This window comes from Struthio camelus, chromosome 3 (genome assembly GCF_040807025.1).
Source record: "Struthio camelus isolate bStrCam1 chromosome 3, bStrCam1.hap1, whole genome shotgun sequence".
In the NCBI taxonomy this organism is placed as follows: Eukaryota; Metazoa; Chordata; class Aves; order Struthioniformes; family Struthionidae; genus Struthio; species Struthio camelus.
The window spans coordinates 91,934,296-91,956,449 of record NC_090944.1 but is presented as its reverse complement, the minus strand read 5'-3'; the positions used below and the strand labels follow the sequence as shown (position 1 = coordinate 91,956,449).

At 38.7% G+C, this 22,154-nt stretch overlaps 1 protein-coding gene across 3 annotated transcripts in view; it reads right to left on the bottom strand.

Annotated features, from left to right (window-relative positions):
• Nucleotides 1–2,231: 2,231 nt before the first annotated feature.
• COG2 (component of oligomeric golgi complex 2) overlaps nt 2,232–22,154 on the bottom strand; it is a 36,731-nt gene continuing 16,808 nt past the window's right edge. For 2 of the 3 annotated variants that reach the window (XM_068939052.1, XM_068939053.1), the window contains 9 exons: nt 20,969–21,108; nt 17,119–17,180; nt 15,657–15,808; nt 13,724–13,924; nt 12,912–12,984; nt 11,322–11,464; nt 7,988–8,127; nt 4,290–4,470; nt 2,232–2,665 (listed from right to left, as the gene is read on the bottom strand). In XM_068939052.1, the coding sequence (XP_068795153.1) occupies nt 2,564–2,665; nt 4,290–4,470; nt 7,988–8,127; nt 11,322–11,464; nt 12,912–12,984; nt 13,724–13,924; nt 15,657–15,808; nt 17,119–17,180; nt 20,969–21,108 (1,194 nt within the window). In that variant the 3' untranslated portion in view covers nt 2,232–2,563. Of the gene's footprint in view, nt 2,666–4,289; nt 4,471–7,848; nt 8,128–11,321; nt 11,465–12,911; nt 12,985–13,723; nt 13,925–15,656; nt 15,809–17,118; nt 17,181–20,968; nt 21,109–22,154 lie in introns of all 3 variants that reach the window. The other variant, XR_011140301.1, reaches the window with a different exon arrangement.

Below are 22,154 nucleotides of genomic sequence, written 5' to 3'. Positions count from 1 at the left end.
CACAAGATCTGTATCACTCATTAAATGATTTTTGCTTCTGCAAAAGAGTTCTGATGAAGAAAATGGATGAAAAGCAGAAGACATCTCTATCAGAGCCCGCTTAAAGGCTAGATCCTTTCCTCCCAATTGATCCATAATACATACTACTGAGGTATTGCACATTTTTCTTTACTAACATCTTATTCCGCTGAAAGAAAAATGCAATGCTATTCTTTAAGTGAACAACGACAAGGACTAGGAGAGCTGACAGAAAAATAGCAACACAGATGTTTACAGCCATCACACGGCCACTCACGTAATTTTTCCATTTGCTATACAATGTAATTTCCTACCCTGAAATTAAAGCTAGTCTTCAGTGGAAGAAGAATGGAATTGAACCTGTATACTTAGCAAGCTGATGGTGACAAGCAGGAAGTTTTGTTGTTGCAAGATGACCTGGGAAACCATGTGCAAGAAATCAGAGGGCAAGTAGCTTTTCCATGCCTTTTTTTTTTTTTTGTTCGATACACAGATTGCATGCTTTCCTCTGATTTTGAAGGATACAAAGCTATTCTCTCTTCAATCACTGGTATGCACAGACCTCTTGATTTGCAACTCTCTTGACAGTTGTTACAGAAGTTTAAAGTCATAAATACACACCTTCTAAAGTGAGAAGTTAAACAACGCATTTGCAACCTTGACCTCAGACCACAACGTACATATCCACTTTCATAAGTGAGAAAACATTGCTGAAAACAACAGCAACTAGTACTGGGACAATGGCTCTGTTCTTGAGTCTTAGTACAAGCAAACGATACCCAAAGGAGCAGACACCAAGCTTTCTAGGTTCGTTGTTTAGAAGCTTGGAAAAATATAATACAGACAGGAGAACAAACTTATTTTGCATAAGTAGTAAGAGTTATGTTCATTCAGCACCTGAAACTGAGCCCTTGCCTGGCCACGGATCTCCACACCACTAAATGAGACAAACGGAACACATTTGACATCCAGCAGTTGGTTCACTTGGTTGTTTGTTTCTTCAGAATAAATGTGGATATTCTCCAACTGTGTATCATGCCATGAATGCAGAGATGCTAAGCAAATTATAAGAGTCAAATTCTGCTCTCTGTTACTCAGACTGAATCCGAGAAGAGCCAACATAATTGTAGTAACAATGCTTTCCCCTTGCGTCCACTTTTATAAAATTGCATTTAGAAAAGTCTGTAACAATCATCTATCCTACTTGCTTCAAGCACAGTGATCACATAATTTTCAACTAAAATATGGTAAATCTCCAACAGTGCGGAATAAAAGCTTTAACGTTGTGAAAGGTTTGCTGACTACAACTGCCATGCTATGTAACAGCCATGTGCTACCCACTCATTATCTCACTACTGAGAAGACTTGGATCATCTCCAGCTTTCACCTTTAAGGCCCAAGCTCTCTAAATATTTTAGAAAGAAGCATGTCCTGCTAATCAACAAACAAACAAGAATTCCAGTGCTGGAAATTTTTATAAGGGAAAAAAATATACACACACATATATATATTCTCCTTTACTCACACAGGACACATTCTCTCAGTTAAAATCCTCAATCAAATTCATTACTCTCCCTGGACTCATCTGTCCCTCATATAAGCGAGTGTCAAACCTTGCAATTTGCTCTAAGATAAAGACAGCCCTTTGTTAATCCTTCTAACACTTCAGATCTTAACAACGCTTTTCAATTTCCTGGCTATATAGAGATGCACATTGCACTGAAGGAGCTAGGACTGATGCATTAGAATTTTAAGTCATGAGAATCCTACATATATTTAGGAAAAAATATTCCCCTGAATTGTAATAGATCATAAAAAACAAATAAGAATCATGCCAACTCTGTTTAAATTCTAGTTTAGTAAATGAAGTTCTAGTTTGACAGAAAACAGGTAAAAGTCAGTATATTATACCGTGATACTAGAAATGATTCTTGAAACAAAGTACTTCAGGAACCTTCTCTAGCATTTCTCAACCACAGGATCCAAGAAAAAAAAAAATCAGTAAGATAAAAGCACTGAAAACCTTAACAAGTGCTAGCTAGGTCTCAGGAAGAGGAAAAGCTGGTAGCTGCAAAGCAATAACAAGAAATAGGAGATTCTTATTACAGTGAACAGTTTCTTTATTCCAGAAGAGCTGTCCCTTTGAAACTTTTAGACAGTCAACAATAAATGTCCTATTTAGATATTTGATTCAAAAACATATGGGACATCAAAATTAGGAAGACGATTTATTAGATATTATTTTAATCATATAAGTTCTCTCTTTTACATAAGATTTACAGCAAAAATAAAAAACATTCTTCCACTTTTATTCTATAGTAGAAAGCTTAGAACTTTTGACTGCTTTCCATATAATGGAAAACTAATAAATTCTCAGTCTTTTGGTGAAACAAGTCTATCTTGACATAAGATGCACTGATCTGTTGATTGAGATACATTAGGAAGCACTTCATTGCTACTAATTTGGTAAAATAAAGACAAGTTAAATACTCCCTCTTTCTTTTAGGGACACTGTTTATCTTCAGTCACATGCTTTCAAAAATATTTAGGATTGTTCCACTGTGGTCTGATCCTTGGCAGTTAGAACAAGCTCTGTAAGGGCTGAAAAACTTTTTATGTTGCTCGTTTGCAGTCCCATCCTTTGTATCTAAAAGACATAGAAGAAGCGTTACTTTCCTTAAATGCCACAAGCTCATGAATTGTTCTACTTAAAACATTTAGCAAACATTTAGCAAAGTTTTGTCTTGCAATATGCAGCAAAAGATGAAAGATGGCCACCGCATACAGGGCACACTACAAAAAAAATTTCTATCCAACTTTGTTCAGTAAATTCTTTCCAGTTAACAGTGCCTCGAAATAAAATATTTAACCACCCTCCAGGCAACTTGTAACTAAAGCCAGCTGGAAGTTTTTCAACAGAGCAATTAGAAAAGAGAAACTTGGCTGTAACGTTATTTTTTTAAATGCATCGATTTCAACTGAAAATTTCTTAAACCCCAAACGAGGTTTCTGGGCACAGCTTTTAAAGATAAACAAGTATCCATCCAAGAACAGCCAACAGCGTGATGATAGAAGCATTTCAATAGGCTATAAGAGTCTATGGTTCTAGTCTAGAACTTGCTGGGGGATGAAAACAACAACTGGGGGCTTGCTAAGAGTCACTTCTTACCTATGAAATCTACTGTTCTGACAACTAGAAAAATATGACCTTGAGAAAACTAAGTGTGCACTGGAGAAGAAAAACCTGTATCTAAATAAAACAAACATGAAATGGCTCTAAAAAGGTGTTCTTCTACTGGAACTGTGGATAACGTTTACATGTATCAAAACAACTGCCAAGTAATTATTCACAATCTATCCCAGTACAGCTTAAACTTACACTGCAGTAGTGTTAGTGCACAGAACAGGAGTAAAAGAACAAAAACTCACCCACCCCCAACCAAATCTGCCAAATGTTTTTTGTTAATAAGATTCCTCTACCTTCACCCAAATCTGCTTCCTTTGTGATAAGTTTCAGATATGAGAGAAGCATCTGCTTATACACAGGCAGAATTTATCTACCTGCTATAATGCATCAGCAACATCTGCTCATAAACAAGACCGATGACAACTGCTTGGCAACTAACAATACAGATTTGCACTGAGAAGTTTATTTTATTTCTGGAAGTTATATATAGAAATAACGACTATAAAAACCTGTATGTTCACACAATTTGATGTGAGCTACCGCACATGTTTCCTGGAATATTGTGTTCTTTCATTTGTTTTGACTGTGCTACTTGAGGTTTCATATTAGGCATTGAAAGAAATTTATTTAGCACAACGAATTAGGCTGACACCTTCAAAGCCCTTCAGAACAGATCCTTGACTGTGCAGTAAGTCAAGGTTGGTAATATCCAGGGAGAAGGCAAACAAAACCAGGGCCAGAAGGGTGTTTGCATCAGAGCTAAGGAAACTCCCTGCCCTCTGGTCTGTCCGTACGACACTTTTTTAGTGCTTCTAAGCACTAAGCAGCACTTGAATTTTGTGTAGTGAGAAGCACAAACTTTTCGTTTATATAAGACAGCACATGAAAGCAGGCATTGCTCAAACTGTATGTACAACTGCCAAGGTTTCAAGTCACCTGCATTACACAGGTGTAATAAATAAATAAAACCCCAAAGCTTTCAACATCAGACAATTAAGCCAAGCTCCTTTTTCTTCCTCCACCTCACTCCCTTTCAAAAAAATCACTGACAACAGTAAGTAAACTTGTTTCTCTTTCAACTTACTTGGTCTCCAAAGTACTCAACATCTAGGGCCAGCTGCAGCCTGATTTTGTCGTCATCACTCATGCCCCCATTTGTACCAACAGGGCTTGGGGTTGCAGTTTTTCTGGCCTGCTTCAGCCTTTTCAGACTTTCTTCCATTTTCTTAACAGAACTTAGCACATCAGATACAGTTTCGCAATACCTAAAAAATTAAGGGAGATTAATGACAAAAAAAAATATTTATGCTTCCGCAGGAGAGCATACTTCACACACATCAGTACCTCACTGGCCCCGAGAAAACGCTGAAGAATGCTGAGAGGAATGCTCTTCCTTGAGAGCAAGCTACTGGTATTTCAATTACTATCAATTAATCAGTATTTCCATCGTTAGTGGTAGAGATGAACCTGAAGATTACAATTAAGTCTTGAAGCCTCCTTCTCATCGCATTTTTTTTTTTTTTTAACATGTTCAAACAAAAAGATTTTGAACTCAAACAGAGACTGAGCAATACAGTTTCTCAGTCACAAATAGTCTGAATCAGCTCTTATGTGCACCAATACAGTCTCCAGTAAAATTTCATTTAGAAATAGGTTAGCAACAACAGCCTGGCAGACTAAAAATATGTGCTTTTAGATGAGTTCTAGAAATGTATGTGTATATAAGTGCATGCAAGTGCATACCAGAAACGTCTGCTGTTAAATGAAGATACTGATCTAAACAGGACCCTCAGGAAGTTGGTAGGAAGTCAGAAGAACACTAATGTCAAATCAAAAGTGGTACAAACAGAACAAAATACTGCTGGCCCACATAGTGCGATCCACGTCAAAGAAAGTTTATCATCAAACAAAAATCCAAATCAAACAAAACAAAAACCAAATCAACAAAATTTCAGGAAGCCCTATGGACTGAAATCCCAGGCCTAAATAGGAAGGACATAATACCACATAAATTAACTCACTGTTCTGGGCAACTGTTAGTTACTAAGAGGAGCTAAGAGCAGAAAATAGGGTAACAATGGGAATTCCATTTATCCTCAACAGTATGCCTCTGGACAGCACAGACCATATAATGAACTTCAAGAGAAAGTCAGAGGACCCATAAGAGAAGTCATCAGATTTAGTGGATTACAGAACATAGTTTAGGCTGAAACTGCCAAAGAGCATCTTCTGTCACAGTGATCAAAATACTACTGTAAGAACGAAGAAAGTTGGTGGGGGGGGGGAGGGAAGTCTTCTTAATGATGCTTACTTTTAAATAGAGAAGCCACAGAAAGCAAGGGATCTTTTCACAGCATTAGAAAGGAACTGTTAAGAAACAAATGCTTGCCAGTGCCATGGAAACTGCTTCAAGACACCATTTTAGAAAAAGTAAAAATATACAAATAAAAGTCAATCATGCTCTCTTTTCATATCTTGATCATCTTCCAGTCCCACTCTCTTGTAAAGACTTCCTAATTCTGCTATATCTGGAAGTTCACCTACCATTAAGCAAGTTCATTCTTCATATTTTTTGGCCACATTCCGTACTCTCTTCTATTTTTCTCATTTGGATACAAGAAGATATGGCTATAGCAATAAATCCAAATAAGTTACTTGCATCTGCGTTCTCAGTGAAGGAATTCTAAAAGATTCCTCCACTGAAGTAATTAAGTTTCTCTGAACTCGTCTCTCATTCAGAAAGAGCAAGGTATTTCAGAAAAAAAAAGTGATGAAAATAAGAATGACAAACCATCAGAAGTGAAAACAGAATTCAAACAAGAGTTCTAATGAATTAACAAACAAACGACCTGCCAAACCACCTCTGTGTTTAACCTAGTATCTAGTAAGTTTTGGTAACACTGACATGTAAGCAGACAGTCAACTTTTTTAAAAGAGCGGCTCAGCCTGGATCCAAGGAACTGCCGAACAACTACTTTGTGCGCTGTCATCAGATTTACTGAAGCTTAAAAAAAAGGCTTAGACACATATCTATATGATATATATACACACATAAGCATGTATGTATGTGTGTACAAATGTAAATGCACACATACACACACACCCACCAAGCACACAACATGAATTTCCAGAAATTTTTTGGAGCCTTTCAGCAATGCTTCCTAAATAAGCAAAGCTGTTGCGGGTTACGATTCAAGATCCTTTTTATGAACTAGTAACCACTTAAAAGAAGAGACACCAAGTTTGAACAAGCAGTCAGTTTCTGTGAAAAAGAAAAGCTACCAGTGGAATTCACACCAATCTAGGCTGAACTATGTTCTGTTCAAAACACTCGAGAATAATTTTAAAAACAGTAAGTGAATAATGGACTGAAAAAAAAGTGTCTTACAATTTTAAGTTTATTCAGTTTATTCTGAATAACCTAAAGCATGACTGCAAAGCGCTGTAGATAGGTGCTTACTAATGCACCACCTAAGAGATGGGGTAAGTGGAGAGTAGCAGGGAGGGATAAGCAGGCAAAGGGCAGGAAAGGCTGACTGCATTGACTACTTTCTGATTGCTATGTAAAGCCAAAGTATTATGCAGATAATTCTCTGAAAAATCAAACCAACGCACAGCAGCGGTCAAAAGACAACAAAAAATGCTAAGAGTTATTAGGAAAAGAATGTAAGGACAGACAGAAGTCATCAGCATCTCATTTTACGCTCCATGGACTCTTCCGGTCACAGCACATACAACCAGAAATGACACAGAAATGGCCCCATCTTTCAGATTGTTGTTTGTTGTTTTTCTTATAACAAGAAAAATCAAAATAGGCTAAGAGGACTCTTTAGTCTGAAACAAGACTACAGAGGTGTATAAAACTGCGACTGGTATGAAGAACAAATTTTCACAGTGCAAGAAGTAGGAGCATCCAACAAAACTAGCATGCAGAATTTCCAAACAACAAAAAAAAAGTACTTTCTCATGGTACATAGTTAAATAGTTAAATTCATACTGCTCTAGGATACTGTGTTCTGTAAGCTTAAAACAAGGCTAGACAGACAGGAACCAAACCCGTTAAGGAACTTGATGCACATGGCTATTTATGTTCAAGAAGTCCTCAAGATGCTGACTGGGAAACCAGAGGATATCTTAGAGGAAGCATTGCTTTATGACTGCCTTATTAAACTGTTTCAGTATTTTCTACAAAACACTGTTGGACATAGAACTTCAGTTATGGCTTACTACAACTATCATATTAAATGTTTCTCTATTTTCAACTATAAACAGTCAGCTCTTCAACATTTAAAAAAAAATCCAAAGCTTTCCAAAGCTTTTTTAAAAAGGAAAAAAAAAAAAAAAAGTAGTAGGAGGTACAGTAATCATTACACATGGTAAAAAGAGTCAGAGAAAAGCAGAGCTCAAGGTTCTTGAAAATTTGACCATTATTCACTGAAAATAACTTGAGGCTAAGGACTTTAGTCACTTCTGAAACAAAATGCAAGTTTTTAGTTCACTGCTGCAACACAACGCTAAACAATTTTCCAGTGCCCTATCTGCAGTCTCTTGGTTTGCACAGATCTGATTCTGTTCTCTGGATTTCCAGACCTTATTTTCATCTGCCAAATATACTACATCAGAGTAACTCTAAAGGACTGTACCATGCTAAAAGAGGGGCAGGTTCTTGTTTTTCTTCACAACTGCATTACTTCATAGGGGTTTTTTTCTTCGTTCTATGACTACTCAATGGATAGTGAGGTTTTTAATTCACACAAAGAGTGTTCTGTATGGGTCTCTTACTTCTGTGTGCTTTCAGAGAGAGCACCTTCCAACCACTGATAAATCATAGGCTGCTTCAATAGATCTTTGCATTCATTCTGCAGTCGGTAGAAGGGCTTAAGAGCACTGTCAACATATGGCGAAGCTTTGGTTGGCACCTCCTGAGAAATGAAAGGGAAATAAAGTGGGAAAAGAACAGGTAAATAACTTACCAAAAACATCAACACCAACTGTAGCACATATCTATAATGCTAAGCCTGCCTCTAAGCCAAGAAATAGACACCCTATTCACAACAAATCAATGACGAGGTCTTCATACATAGGAAAGACTATAACAAAGTCATTCAGTAGTGATATCCTATGGGATATACTATGAAACAACATTCAAAATGACAAAAGCTTTTGAAGATATGCATGTGCCAGCCAGCCACTCTTATTGCCACTCTTATTATTAGGGCATGACCCTGAGCATGCTTTGCACCTTCTGCTCATACTGAGCTCTGTGTCCTCAACAGCCTACTATATATTTGTTAAAATACCTACTATTTCATATTATACTTCATTAAACTGCAGATATTGTCCCCTTTACTCTCAACACCATCCTTTTCCCTCAGCATACTTTCCAGAACGCTCTTGGGATAACTCTAATATCCTTTCACTGTCTTCTGAGCTAACCCTGGGAGGCAGAAGGCTTGTTCTCTCCAGGGATGACCCATATGTGGCTTGGATGAACCTCATCCACCGCAAAGGAACAGAACATACCCAGGGTACGTGGAATCCTTAACAGCTCAAATAACTCATTAACTTCCCAGAGTTTCAAATCTCAGAACTCAGCCAAGTGCAAGCATCTTTGCACAGCTGATTCATGATACAGAAGCTATTATGGCAAGTATTGGGCAACACAAACAGCTGGTGCTTCCAAACTCAGGTCAAATAATAGAACTGCAGGTTTTTGACACAACTTATTTCAAACGATTACATTACAAACATATCTGAGATCATCTATTTACAACAGGACAGCACAGAGTATTCTGACTTCTGGCCTTTACTTTGCGTTCGTCTTCAAAAGTTTTAACAAAGTTTCTCCCATTAATTTAGGTGACCATACAGCAGATCTTAAAAAACAAACAAACAAAAAAAAAAAAACCCCAAACCCCACACTCATCTGAAAGATCTAATTCAGGTCAACATGTAGCCTAATAAATACAAACAGGCAGAGGACAGAGCTGTACTTTTCAAAATACAGAGGTTGCTTTTCAAGCGTTGGCCAGACTAACATGAGTGACCGATGTTCAGCTTCATTTAAAAACACTGGGCAACAAAATACGGCCTATTGTCCCTTATCTATAGCGAATGTGAAATATAACCATATAGCGTTACAGGGCTGGGAAATCCCAGCCAATACAGACCCTGGATGAAGCAGTAACATGTCACCAGCTCATACCCCCCCTCTTTATTCCCTGCAGATCCACTGGAGGGCCTGCACCATGACTGGGGTCAGGGCATGATGCACTTGTTGAGGTGCATCAGATCCAAGGGATGACTTTGTGCTACCCTGGACCAGAGAGAAAGCCTTCCCCGAGCCCAGAGTCAGGCAAGTAGGATGCAGAGGTAGGTAAGCAGTTTTGCAAGGGTTCAGGCTGTCAACAGTAGTTGCTAACTCCATTTAAAATACCAGCTCTGCTGGATCCAGACTCTTTCACGCAGATCCATGTGGCTGCCTTTACACTGTGATGCCCAGCACTGTGCATACTGCAAAGGCTTCCTCTCAGACCCTGCATAGTGGAGGTTCATGGAATTAGTCCTCCTAGTACAGGAGCATGTTGTTGAGAAATCCGAGTTGGCACTGCACTGTTTGTTAGTTCAGGCTTCATGCCACAAAGTCAGTTAGACTGATGGCCAAGATGCACTCGTATTCATAGAGCTCAGAGCCCAAGTTAATAATTCTACTGAACTGAAGACAGCTAGCTCCTGTATCTCTATTTTGGCACAGAAACCCACTACTTGGTTAAACAGCCCATGGATAATGGGGAGCTCATGGCAATCCACTATATCACTATGTAAAGTTTGCTTGGAGAGAGCTGAGCTAAGGCAGGTATGGTATTTTTTCTCCCTCAACTTACATATTTTATTTTCCTTCCTTAACGAAAATTTAAGTAAAAAAATTCCCTGTTGAAGACAGAACAATCTCATCATTTCAAAGATTAATTATCACTAGCCATAGGGCTGTTTCTTCAATATTTTGATTAAGTATATCCTTGAAAATAAGACAGTGAGAAACCCTAGTAATAAACTGAAGCGATAAACTACTTTTAGAAGCAGTTTCTCTTCCAGCTGACACTAGATGCTTACCACCCAAAGAAAATGTAATACTCTTGAAAGAAACAGACTTAATAGAAAATTTTGGAGCTATTTACTTGTTGAACAGGTACAGCATGGTTGGCAGCAGCTTCTTCATGATACCCAGTAAAGTGTTTTTTATTTTGGTGAGCACAGGCAGAAAAAACAAACACACGAAAAAAAATTCAACCACCCACCAGCACCAAACCAGGAAGAGAGTGGAAGTGAGAAGCGCAGATGGGAGAAAAAGTATGCCCTTGCCCATTTCACTGCCTGCCTTCTGTGTTCACACCAGGCAGCAGTGTAATAGTTTATGGTCCCCATTACTCAATTTTTCATACGTTGCCTGAATGATACCACACTTGCTACCATCACAGCTGGGCAGATTGACAAAGACAAGCCACAGCAGTTACCAGAACAAGCTAATCTGTCCTACAATGGTCTTTGGTACCTTATTCCATCATTATGTTTTGTGTTGTTTCTCAAAAAAGTCTTTCTCATCTTGTTCCTTCTGTGCAACACGTTTCACGAATTGAATCAAATGAGCTACCTGGCAAGAGTCTTGACGCAGCAGGCAGAAGCGTGCCACTGCCGTTCCCCTACCTCTGCAAATTAAGAGGTGGTAAGAAAGTAGTAGCTGAAAAAAAACACCTGCCACTCAGCAGCAGCACGTCTTTCTTATGGTATATAAGTATAACATGAAAAAAAGTTATCCTGAACACTTTTTCCCCTCAATAACCTGTGTTCTCCTCCACAACAACAGTTCTACTCCTTGCCCTGCCTCCTGCCCCAAGCCTGTGCCTTCATCACTGGTACCCCATCTAAGACTCTGAAAATATAATTCTTTTTCTTTTCAAAGAGGCAAATAGTAAATTAGTACAAGTTACTAAATAGGTTTCTTGACCAGTAAGCGCATACAGACAGGCCTGGAAGAAATCATAAATGTACTGCCTGGTTAATGTTCTTAGCATAGGCCTTTCAGAGATTTACCTTTTCACCTGCAACCAGTACTGACCTTATTGGTTCTCCTATACAGTCTTGGAACTTCCAGGGCACTTTTCAGGTAAGCGAAGGAGGACTCACTGAGATCCTGGATAATCCTGTTATTCAAGGTAGGCATACAGGCTGATAAAGAAGCCTTTGAGTCTTCCAAGGCTCCTATTGAAGTAAAAATGCTGAAGTTTAACTGAAGTTAAACTGCCCAATCACAACATAAACAAATTTTGTGAGCCCCCACCACCATCCTGACCTCACTCACTATCCTAGATGGTTGCTAATCTCAAATACAGTATGCTTAATAAATAAATATACACATGCCAGTTATAAAATAAGTCCTCTTATCAACCATTCCTCAGCCAGAAAAAGGAATGGAGGGAAGCAAGGGAGAGCAAGGCGCCATTCAGGCAAGGAGTGTGAAACACAAAGGCTCAGATCTACCAAGGAAACCGGGCTTGTAAAATCCCTTTTCAAAGTATCTAAATTCCCTATGGAGTGATCACAGCACGTGCAGCTTTTAAAGCTGAAATTCACAACAAACCATATGCTGAGTAGGGGATGTGTGCAAGCTCCTACCTCTCTTATGGACTTAGGCATCTACCCATAATCCCAATTTAGTAATTTAAGTGAAATTGGCAGCACAAAGTTTCTGCCTATATGTGGAGACAGGGACTAGTTCACTCACCCAGCTACCCGCCCAGCTCAATTAAGGCAGATTGTGTTTAACATTAAGCATGATCAGATTAAAAAAAAAAATATATATATATACGCACACACATACATATAGGACAGGAACTCCCGTCCTCTGAAGTTCAGGTACTCAACGACCAAAATTTAATAACTCTCCTGCTTGCATGATTCATAGGGCCAGAGAGAGATCTTTCCTTCCTGTAGGATATTTTAGTTTCAACTGGACAGTGAAAAGCATCTCTCCACTTCTTCCTCACTTCCCTTACAACAGGAATTTAAACACGGGATGAACCTTCTCAGTCTGAGGACACTGAAACCAGGTCTCCCTTTACCTGCCGAAGCCTCCTAGCACTGGACAATGACAAGTTATCTCCAGAGAAAGAAGAGACAGCTGCAGCTGTGGAGCTCTGTACCGAGGTGCCCAGGGAGACTGGACTGGGCATGCTTTGAACAGGTCAGCTGGTCCAAACCTCTTGGTTTGTAGATATAACTTACAACTATTCTAGATTACAAAACTGGCAAGTATTCTGGCAACTGCTCAAGAGACCAACTAACTCGGCCAAGGTGGTGGCAACTCTGGACCTATAAAGAATTGTAGTTTAAATATTTAGGTTCCTGCTTGGCTTGGTGGACATTTGGAGGACCACACCATAAGACTTGAGACATCTAACTGCACGTCATATGAGCTTCGGGCTTGGATCCAAAAACAGCACTTCAGACTCACTCAACTCTAGTCAAAAGCTTTCCAGATTTGACATTCCTGTTCAAGATATTTTTTAGGTAATAGTTTAATACTATCATAGGCTTCATTAAGTAACAAAACAATTACAATTTCATTTTTTTTTTAATTGTAAATTTGGTTGGCAGAGGGGACTTGGGAGGAAGGGGGAAGAGACTGAAGTCAGCCTCTCAGCTTTACCTGCAATACAGGATATATTCTTGAAGCCAATCATTTCAAGTTTTGGTTTAATCATTTCTAAGATGTCAGGAATCTGAACCAAAAAAAGACGACACAGATACAATCATGTTATGAACACATTTGAATTACTTCTACATTCTGCAGATTTCCAGTGCATCAAGACTATTGTGTTCAACCTTTTCTAAACTTTTACTGCCTTTAAGAGAACCCAGTATTAGCAGAAAGCACTTCATTCCCATGGATATTGCAATATGTTCTATTTCCTACCTTACCGTAGCCCTCAGAGGAAATGATTTAGAATTAACAGAATATCATCATTCAGATGCAACTTGTAACTTCCAAAATTACAGAAATTTCAGCCTTATTCATCAAAAAAGAAAATACATGCAGCAGGGCTTTGTGACATTCTAGATCAACAGTAAAATAAAAATCACGAAAATAAAACCCTTCTGAAACTCAAATATTACAATAGTAAACATTTAAAGGATAAAAATCTAATATTAAACCTGAATATTGCACCACGCTCTGAGACACAGGAGATTTCACTAGCAAATGGGGCTGAGTCTAGCAGCTACTGATAAAGAATTTAAACATCTGAACTGATTTTTCTGTAATCTACCACTCAATCTAAGCAGAGAATAGACCCCGTATTTCACATGCTAGTTTCTATCTTGGACTATTTCAACGTTTAAGTCAAAAAATAAATTTAAGATGCATTATCTTAAATAATCTAATGCACTGAGCAAGATGCCAAGCAGTAGAGGCTTAGAGATCAATGAAGAACCTCTGTGAGTAAAGTGACAAACACAAACCTGGTCCTGGAGTTTGTCCAGATCTGCAGCAACATATACCAGCTGCGTACTGGATACAGAAGGCAATGGCTGAGTTTCTGGATTGGACCCATTCCCATGGTCCTCATTAGGACTGAGGTTTACAGAAGATTCCTTTCTACTAGCTGTCATAGATCTTTTGCTTTCCTTCATATTCCCACTGGAAATGGGCCTTACAGAAACCTGAAACATCAAATTGAGGTGTGAACACTAACAATAGATAGGCTGATAAATAGGCTGATAAAGCTGGACACACAGAAACAGCATAAAAAGGATTCCTAAGTTTCCTTCATTAGAATGCAACACTTGCAAAGGGTATTGGCACTCCTAGTTTACATAAAAAGTAAAGCTATTTATAAAACAGCTGTGGGTGCACTAAGGAGTTGGATGATTTACAGCTTTTATCACTATACTATAGGGCAGTTTTGCCCAAGAGCCTTTTTCACCTGTGCATTCAACTAAACTATTATACTGGAGAAACTTGCAAGATCAAGAATTTGATTATGACCCACTTTGCAGAAATGCAGTTCATTTTCATACTCTGGAGCACCAAAAAAAACCAAACCACTGTGGGTTGTGTCAATTAATTTCCCAAGGAGACAACACTACTGCCAGAGCGTTTCAGTTAGAACAGAGAATCCAAGTACAATCATCAGTCCCACCGTAACACCTTTGGGAGAAGCTCAGAGATTTGTCTAAGGCAACAGTTTCAAGCACTTTCTAAGGCAACAGCCACCAAATGGAGCAGTTTCAGTCTCTCCCAGCCATTCATCCTCCTCTCCTCTCACGCTGGCACAGGCTGCGTGGCCACTCAAACAACTGTTTAGTCTCAAATAACTGTAACCGCTCATCACTGTCAAATGATGAGGTCCCACCCCTTTCTCCCATCTATCTCCTCAAGCCCTCTTTGCTGTCAGGCACATGCTGTACTCAATACCTTTGTTGTGGCTCTGGTACTTATCAATACTTTTCATGGGCTGATTTAGCTGAGAGAACCTGGTTTTTCATTCTCGAGAGGGGGATAAAGGGAAATCTTACTGCTGTTTTCAGCTACCGAAAGGGAAGGTACAGGGAAGACAGAGTCAGACTTTTCTTTGAGGTGCAGTGATGGGATAAGAGGCAACGGGCACGAGCTGCAACAAGGGAAATTCTGATGAGGTTTAAGGAAAAAAATATTTCATCCTGAGAATGGTCAGACACTAAAACAGGTTTCCCAGAAAGGCCAGGAAATCTCCACCTTTGGATACACCCAGAACTCGACTGGAAAAGGTTCTGTACCACCTTATCTAAGCTGATCCTGTTCTGAGCAAAAAAGTTTGGACTAGATGACCTCCAGAAGTCCCTTTCAACCCAATTATTCTATTATTTTGGGATTCTGACACAGGGAAGGGGGCAAGACTGTATGGCTTGGTGCAGGGAATAGAAGAACAAATCAGAATGTCTCCTGCTTAGGAGCACAGAGTTACGATTTTGAGTCAGTTGCCCATGAAACTTCCAGTTTCACATTCTGAACACAGAGCAACCGATCTGGATTAATCCTCCCCCCAGCTCCCCCTTCTTTTAAGGTTAGTTTTAACCCAGCTTAGTTTCACAACCTTACTCACTGCAGAAACACAGAAAACACAAGCCCGTGGCTACTCTCTGTGGCAGAGCCAGCTTTGGATACACATGGAGGCTCTGCTTTGGAAAACATCACATCTTAATACCATAACAGCATTAATGTTCTTTGTTAATAACATGTTTTGCAGTGACAGTTTTCAGGAAAACATCATGGACTGGTTAAAAGTGTTCTTGTTAAGCATTTTGGAGTTTTGAATATAGTATTTTAAAAACGTTTTTTCCTTTTTTGTTCCAAAAAGTCTCTTACTGATGGACATAACCGATCATCAAAAGCGTAAGCATGTTGTTCTCTTACCTCACTAATGAACACAGAGTAGCGTGCCAAAATTTGCAGACTAAGTTTCCACAGACGGTGTGCTAATAATGGCAAAAACATCTGATCTGACCAGCACTTCTGAAGGCTCATCCAGACCATGTGAGTGGCCAGAAGACAATACGAGCTGTCACCTAAAAATAATCAGGAAACAAAGGTCAAGTTCTGAATCATATTTTTAAAAGATGTAACACAATGTATTTGCATTATCTTAAAATATGTCTTTCAAAAAGACACTATCACAAAAACAGCAAAGAGGATTTATTAAGCATTGTCTGAAACAAACTCTTAAAGCACTAGCTCCACATCGCTTTGGACTTCAAACTCGGCTAAGTCTCACCATAGCTGGGCAAAGAAAAGCAACAAATGAGAACCTGCCTACAGAAAACATACAAATAACTTAGCCAAACAATCCACTTTATGAGTTAACATTTCCAGGATAATTTCTGGCTGTCTTATAACCAGGTTTTTATAAAGACATGCTAGCTAAATAACATTTCAGTATGCTGGCTAACTGCATGCATTTGTCAATCAGAACAGTAATTCTCTCCAGCACTGAACTGCTGCTCCTGTCACAGATACCTCTGAGGAACCTACTAGAAATATTTATTGAAAACACAGTAGGAATATTCATATTTAAAACAAATACTTTTAAGCAGTTCAGGCACTAACATTTTATAGCATACAATTTGAGAGCTAAGCCACGTGTCTGCAAGTTCTAGATAAATATCTTGAAGTTTCAGGATTTATGCATTTCTTCTCCATTAGGATTTATTCTGCTTTCCTCAAATGACATTAAAAAGTCCAACGCACTTTTCATATATATACACAGATATATACACACACACACATTTTATATAAATATCACTCTCATATATTTTGCTCTTAGCTGCCTTCATCTTCATAGGCATTCACCTCATTAACTGAAGTAACGGCTTTTCCAATTGCTATCTATTTTTAATGAATACACTAAGTTTCCTCTTCCACTCTAATCCTTTTCCTCCACTACTTCCTGTGCTACTTCTTCATTTCCTAATAAACCAATTTACATTCCTGGGGCAGACGCCAACACTTCAAAGGACAGCAAGCCTAAGTGCTGCCAACAGACAGTCATTTCCCGCTCTGCATAGCTCCATATCAGTTAAGAGAAATTTGTCCCGATAACACAGCATAGTCTTTTGGCTGCCACTCAAAGGACGCCAAATGCCAATTCTTGGGCTGAGGGGAACGTTCCACAAACGTGTCAATGGCTGCTGTGGAACAGGTTGATTTTGGTAAATCAAGTGATCATGAGACAGTATTTAATCAACTTACTAGAAAACTTGCATGATCCCTCAGGATTCATACTACTAAATATTCGATACGCAGACAATAAAGGGCTTCAGTATCAGTGGTTATTTCTTCACAGTAGAGGAAATTCCTGATTTTGTAATAAAAAATTTACCTGGTGCTTCCTCTAGTGTGTCTGAAAGTGCTGCCTCTAAGGCCCCCGCTATCTCTCTAAATCTGAGAGAGGAAAAAAAAAAGCATTGAATATTACAAATCAAGAATTGCTTAAATTGATGTCTAAACATTTTTCAGTATTCAGCCCATATGCTATGTCAACACACATACACAAATAGCTTTAAGTGTTTTTTCACTCCACATGAACCAGGACTGAAAAACACGTGAAAGAGAACCTTTGACATTAAACAGACAGAAAACTTATATACTGGGAAACTATTAAAGTTATAACCCTAAGCAGTGTCTATGAGCTTTTATTTTGATACTGTCAAGCCTTCAGCTTTTCTTTTTCTGGAGGTAGAGGAAAGCTTTTTTCTTTTTTTGTTTGGTAAGTGATATTGCTTTTACACTAAAAGTCAATACATTGTCTCCTATTTGCTTTAGCTGCCCTTCAGGTAGGTCATGAGACACCGGAGCCTTTAGCTTTCCACCTGTTTGTCAGTGAACAGCGACACAAGGTTCTGCAAACAATTCTGCACCTGATTTAAAAAAAAAAAAAAGTTCCTCATAGGATGCCTTGACCTTTTTTCTTTTTTTAAAACCTCTCTTCCAAAAACAAACAGTTTTTGAGGTATAAAAGCAAAAGTTAATATTCTCCAACTATTTTCCATATTTCAAGAGGTATTGGATAAATAACCCAGTATTTTACTTATCTAAAAATTGTTAAGAGATGTATGAAATTCTTCTAAGTTCTCCACCCAAAACTGAAACAAAGCCACCATTTTAAACGTCCCTATAAGAAGTTCTTTGTCATTTTCTCCCCCTTCTTTGCTTTTATCTGCACCACAGCTACTCCGCAAGCCTCTCTATCAAACTTACTAGTTATGAACCCACATGGCTCTTAATTCTCATTGCCAGATCAGAGCCGGGGCCCCGTTTTTTCTTGTTCAAACTAACATGCATCTTATCAGAACTGCTAGTAGAAGTATTGCAAATAGCGATCTGCGAGTGACATCAGGAGCTTCCCCCCATCATTCACCGAACGTGACTTGTCACCAACAGGTAGCAACTACAGGTGTTCTAGAAGAATTCCTGAAGCGGCTCTGAACTCTCATTCCTGTCTGCGCACCACTTCCACAGGCACAGGAGAGGTTTGAGGTCATATGGTGAAAAGGATCAGGGAACCAAATCAGATATTCACACACTGTCTTATTTTCTGAAGGATTCTTTCTTTCTTTTTTTTTTTTTTTTTTTTGGGGTGGGGGGACACGGACACAGCACACAAAAAACCCTAACACGGGGCTCTCTACAGCGCTGCAGTCAGCTGTGCTGACATAACTGAAGGAAGAAATGGCAAGGGAATGAGCTACTGGTGCTGTTTGTGCCAGCGCTGCTACAGAAGAAACGCCTGTACATCCATCTGCTCCTCAAAGGACTGTTTGTACAGGCTTCAGTGAGAGGGTGGTTTGTTCTGGGCCATTTCTGTAACTGAAAAAACAGGAACCCAAACTGTAAATGCCATAGTGAGCTAATACTTCAATAAAAACCCTGCCTAACTTGAGGATATTAACATACCTCAAAGGAAGAGGCTGCCTTGATATACAAAATGAACATGTTTTACTATTTCCACACTTCTGCAATAAAGAATTCAGAGGCAATTCTGGAAGTCATCAGATGATTCCAATATATAGGAATGATATGGTGAAAGTTGAACTTGCTGCTATTATCTAACCATTTATGAAAACAGTGCACTGTTCAGATTTACAGGAATCTTAATGGAAAATGATTTTAAGCAGTTTTTTTTAAAATCAGCCAGAGCTCAAAATATCTAATGAGAAAAAACATTTTTGACCCGAAAGAATAAGCTGAAGCTCCATTTCAATTTTACAAGCAAGTGTATCAATGTTTGATCAAATGGCTACTTATTAGAAAAGTTGCACTTTCAAATAAAAGGGGCAGACTCACAGTCCTACTAAAGATATACATCTGTTGTTAAAAGCTTTATAATTGCTACAGTTCCATGGACACTTTTAGTTCATGCAGACTCAGCACTGCTACTGTAGTGAGTTCTCCTGCCTTTTCCCTTGGGCCAGCATCAGTATCTGTACAGTAAAGTGGTTTGGAGAAATTGATTTAAAGTTGAAAGTCAGTCTTTTTTTGCACAAGGTTATCAGTTCCTCAAACTGGTTCACTACACAGCCACAGGAACAGCTGTGCCAGCAAAAAAAAAAAAAAAGAAAAAAAAAAAAAGAAAAAGGTTAGTGGAGATTGGGACTCCCACTCTACAAGATGCCTTGAGCCACTGAATCAGTGACACACTGCTCTCGTCACATTAATCTTGCACTAGCTCCAGTGCTCTTGTGATTCCTGGATGGGACTTTTCAGCAGCAGTGTACTGTATAAATGTGGCTGTAGTTGTTCCATTGTAACCATTTACAGAAGCGTGCAATAAACCAGGTCACTAAAGTGCTCCAGGGTAAAGAAAAATAAACCTTAATTTCTTTGCCTCCCGTTTTTTGGAGTTCTCCCCTTCCCCCCCCCCCCCTTTTTTTTTTTTTTTAAATCCCAGACAACTTCAGTAATCCAACATACAGTTCCACCCCATAAACAGATGCAGTGGAATAAATAAATGGGTTGGATACTATGAAGTAAGGGCAAGAAAAATCTTATAACTGGTTTTACTAGCAGAGAAAAATGTATCAATTGACCACACTGCAAGACTGAAGGGATATAATCAAGGTACAACCCAGTCCAGGCACTCAATACAGTACTCGGGTTGGCTTGCTCAAAACTAAAAGCAGCATATTAAAAATTAATTTAATATACAGGACTGTAAAACAAAGTAATTCATTAACCAAGGAATCTTTGCTGTAATGGGGATAGAAACTAAAAGAGGTGCAGAGCAGGAAGCCGGGAAGGAAACTTGTAGCTGCCTGTGCTCGCAATTACATTCCCAACTAACACTGCTGGGTTACTCTCAGAGCAGAGAAATCTGCTCATGTACATGATGCTGTCTAGATATTCTCAGAAGGCTCATAGACACATAGCACGTTTTCGTCATGGCAGACATTGGCGGTTCTCTTTCTTGCCTGGAGGCTTGTTGACCAGCCCTAAAACCAGATGTGTAGACTAGATTTTCCAAAAAATCAGGTTGTACATTTAATTTTGTTTCTTTCCTTTAATTCTAGTAATACTTGAATTTTAAGTGGGGATGTCTTGGGTCTCTCTGCTCTCTTCTAGCCACAAGATCTTACAAGATAACACTACCTGTAGGTGAAGTGTACTATGTCAAACCTGCTGGAAAAGTAAACTTACGACTTAGCTCCTCAAGGGAAGCGAATCAAAGGACAATCTTTGGAAAGGTAAGGCTAAAGGACCCAGCACTTCAGTGGGTACATTCAGTGAGACCAAAAAGAGAGGTGAGGAACATAGCTAGCTCTGAAAAAACTCTTAGAAATATAAAGTTATGCTTTTGCCCTCAAAGTAAGTATTGCCCTGGATCTGCACAAGTAATATCACTCAACATACAGTTTAGTTCCAGGGACATTGGAGAAACAGAATTTGAAACTTATCCAGATCTGTTCCAGAAAGTCTTATGACTAGCATATCAAATTCAGTGTAGTGGCAAATTACATATTTAAGAGTAGCTGGCTCTGATTTTGCTATACTGTTGAAAAATATTTAAAACAGCTATCTGACCTTGTAATTATATTCTCGTATTTTGACTTCTCCTATGCTTTGTTCACAAATGGCACTTGAAACAACGAGGAGATCTGATCCTAAGCCAGATCTGCTAGCTGTGACTGAACTCTGCTTCTAAAAGAGGAAACAAAAAAACCCCAGATACTAACCTTATTTGAAAATAAACAGGCAAATTCCATTTGTTGTTAAAACTGTGGTAGGAAGGATGAGATCTTAATCTTTTCACACTGGCCTGTGAGCCACACTGCCGTTCAAATTTCCGTACAAAATCCATACTAGTAGTGTACTTCTGTATAAAAGAGAGTGAGCACTCTGATCACTAGGAGTGTCCCATTAAACAATGAAGACCACAATTCATTCAACAGAACTGCTGTATCAGACTACAGTTAAGCTCAAGATTAAGAGTGGGCTGACAGTACCCCATCAACTAATTGTAAGAGGCTAAAACCCTGGACTGCAGTGAAACCAAACCAACTATCCAGTAGGTACTCACTCTATGATAAGGAAAACCGGTTAATGGACCAAGTCACATTAACTCACTGTTATGATTTTTAGAAGTGTTCTGCACAAAAGTTGTCTGCATTAGCAGCTCTGCCAGTTCAGAGGTGCATCAATATTTCTGAACCAAAACAACAGCCCGGGGAAAGGGAGAAGGGGAGGAAGAGAAGACAAAACAGTGGTGCACAGTAGTAGGAACAAGCCAGTTACAGCAAATTTGAGGTAAAAGAATACAACAAATGGAAATAAATCAGGGACAAAAACATAACAAAAATATACATAACCAAACACACAAGAGAATGAAAGCATGATTTCTGTCCTATTATATAGGATCTGTATTATGGGCAGTTCGACAACTGGTTCTCCAAAGATGGATGTTTCTGCAAATCCTAAACATTTACAACAGGATTTAGAACAACTCTACAGAACCTAACCCATTCAGTTGTATACTTTTCACTAGATGTTTAGAAATAGCATTAGCATTCTTGCAAGCAAAGAGGAATTACACTAATCCCCAAATGCACTTTGGGCTTATTCTCAACAGTAAGTTATTAATACCTAAACAGCAATGAAATAAAAAATAAATCAAATCATTGGCAGTGTTTTGTGAAGCAGAAAGACAGAAAACACTTGAGTTAAAAAGAGAAGCCAAATAGTAAATAAAAATTTGGTTTCACACAAGAGACTTAACACAACATGAAGCCTGTATAAATCAAGGAGTCAAAAACGTAGCTTATTATATGTAAGTTTCAAGAAAAAAAAAATACAGACTTAAAACAAATTGTACATGTCTCAATGAAATTAGAATGTGCTTATTAGGCCATTGCTGACTTTAGG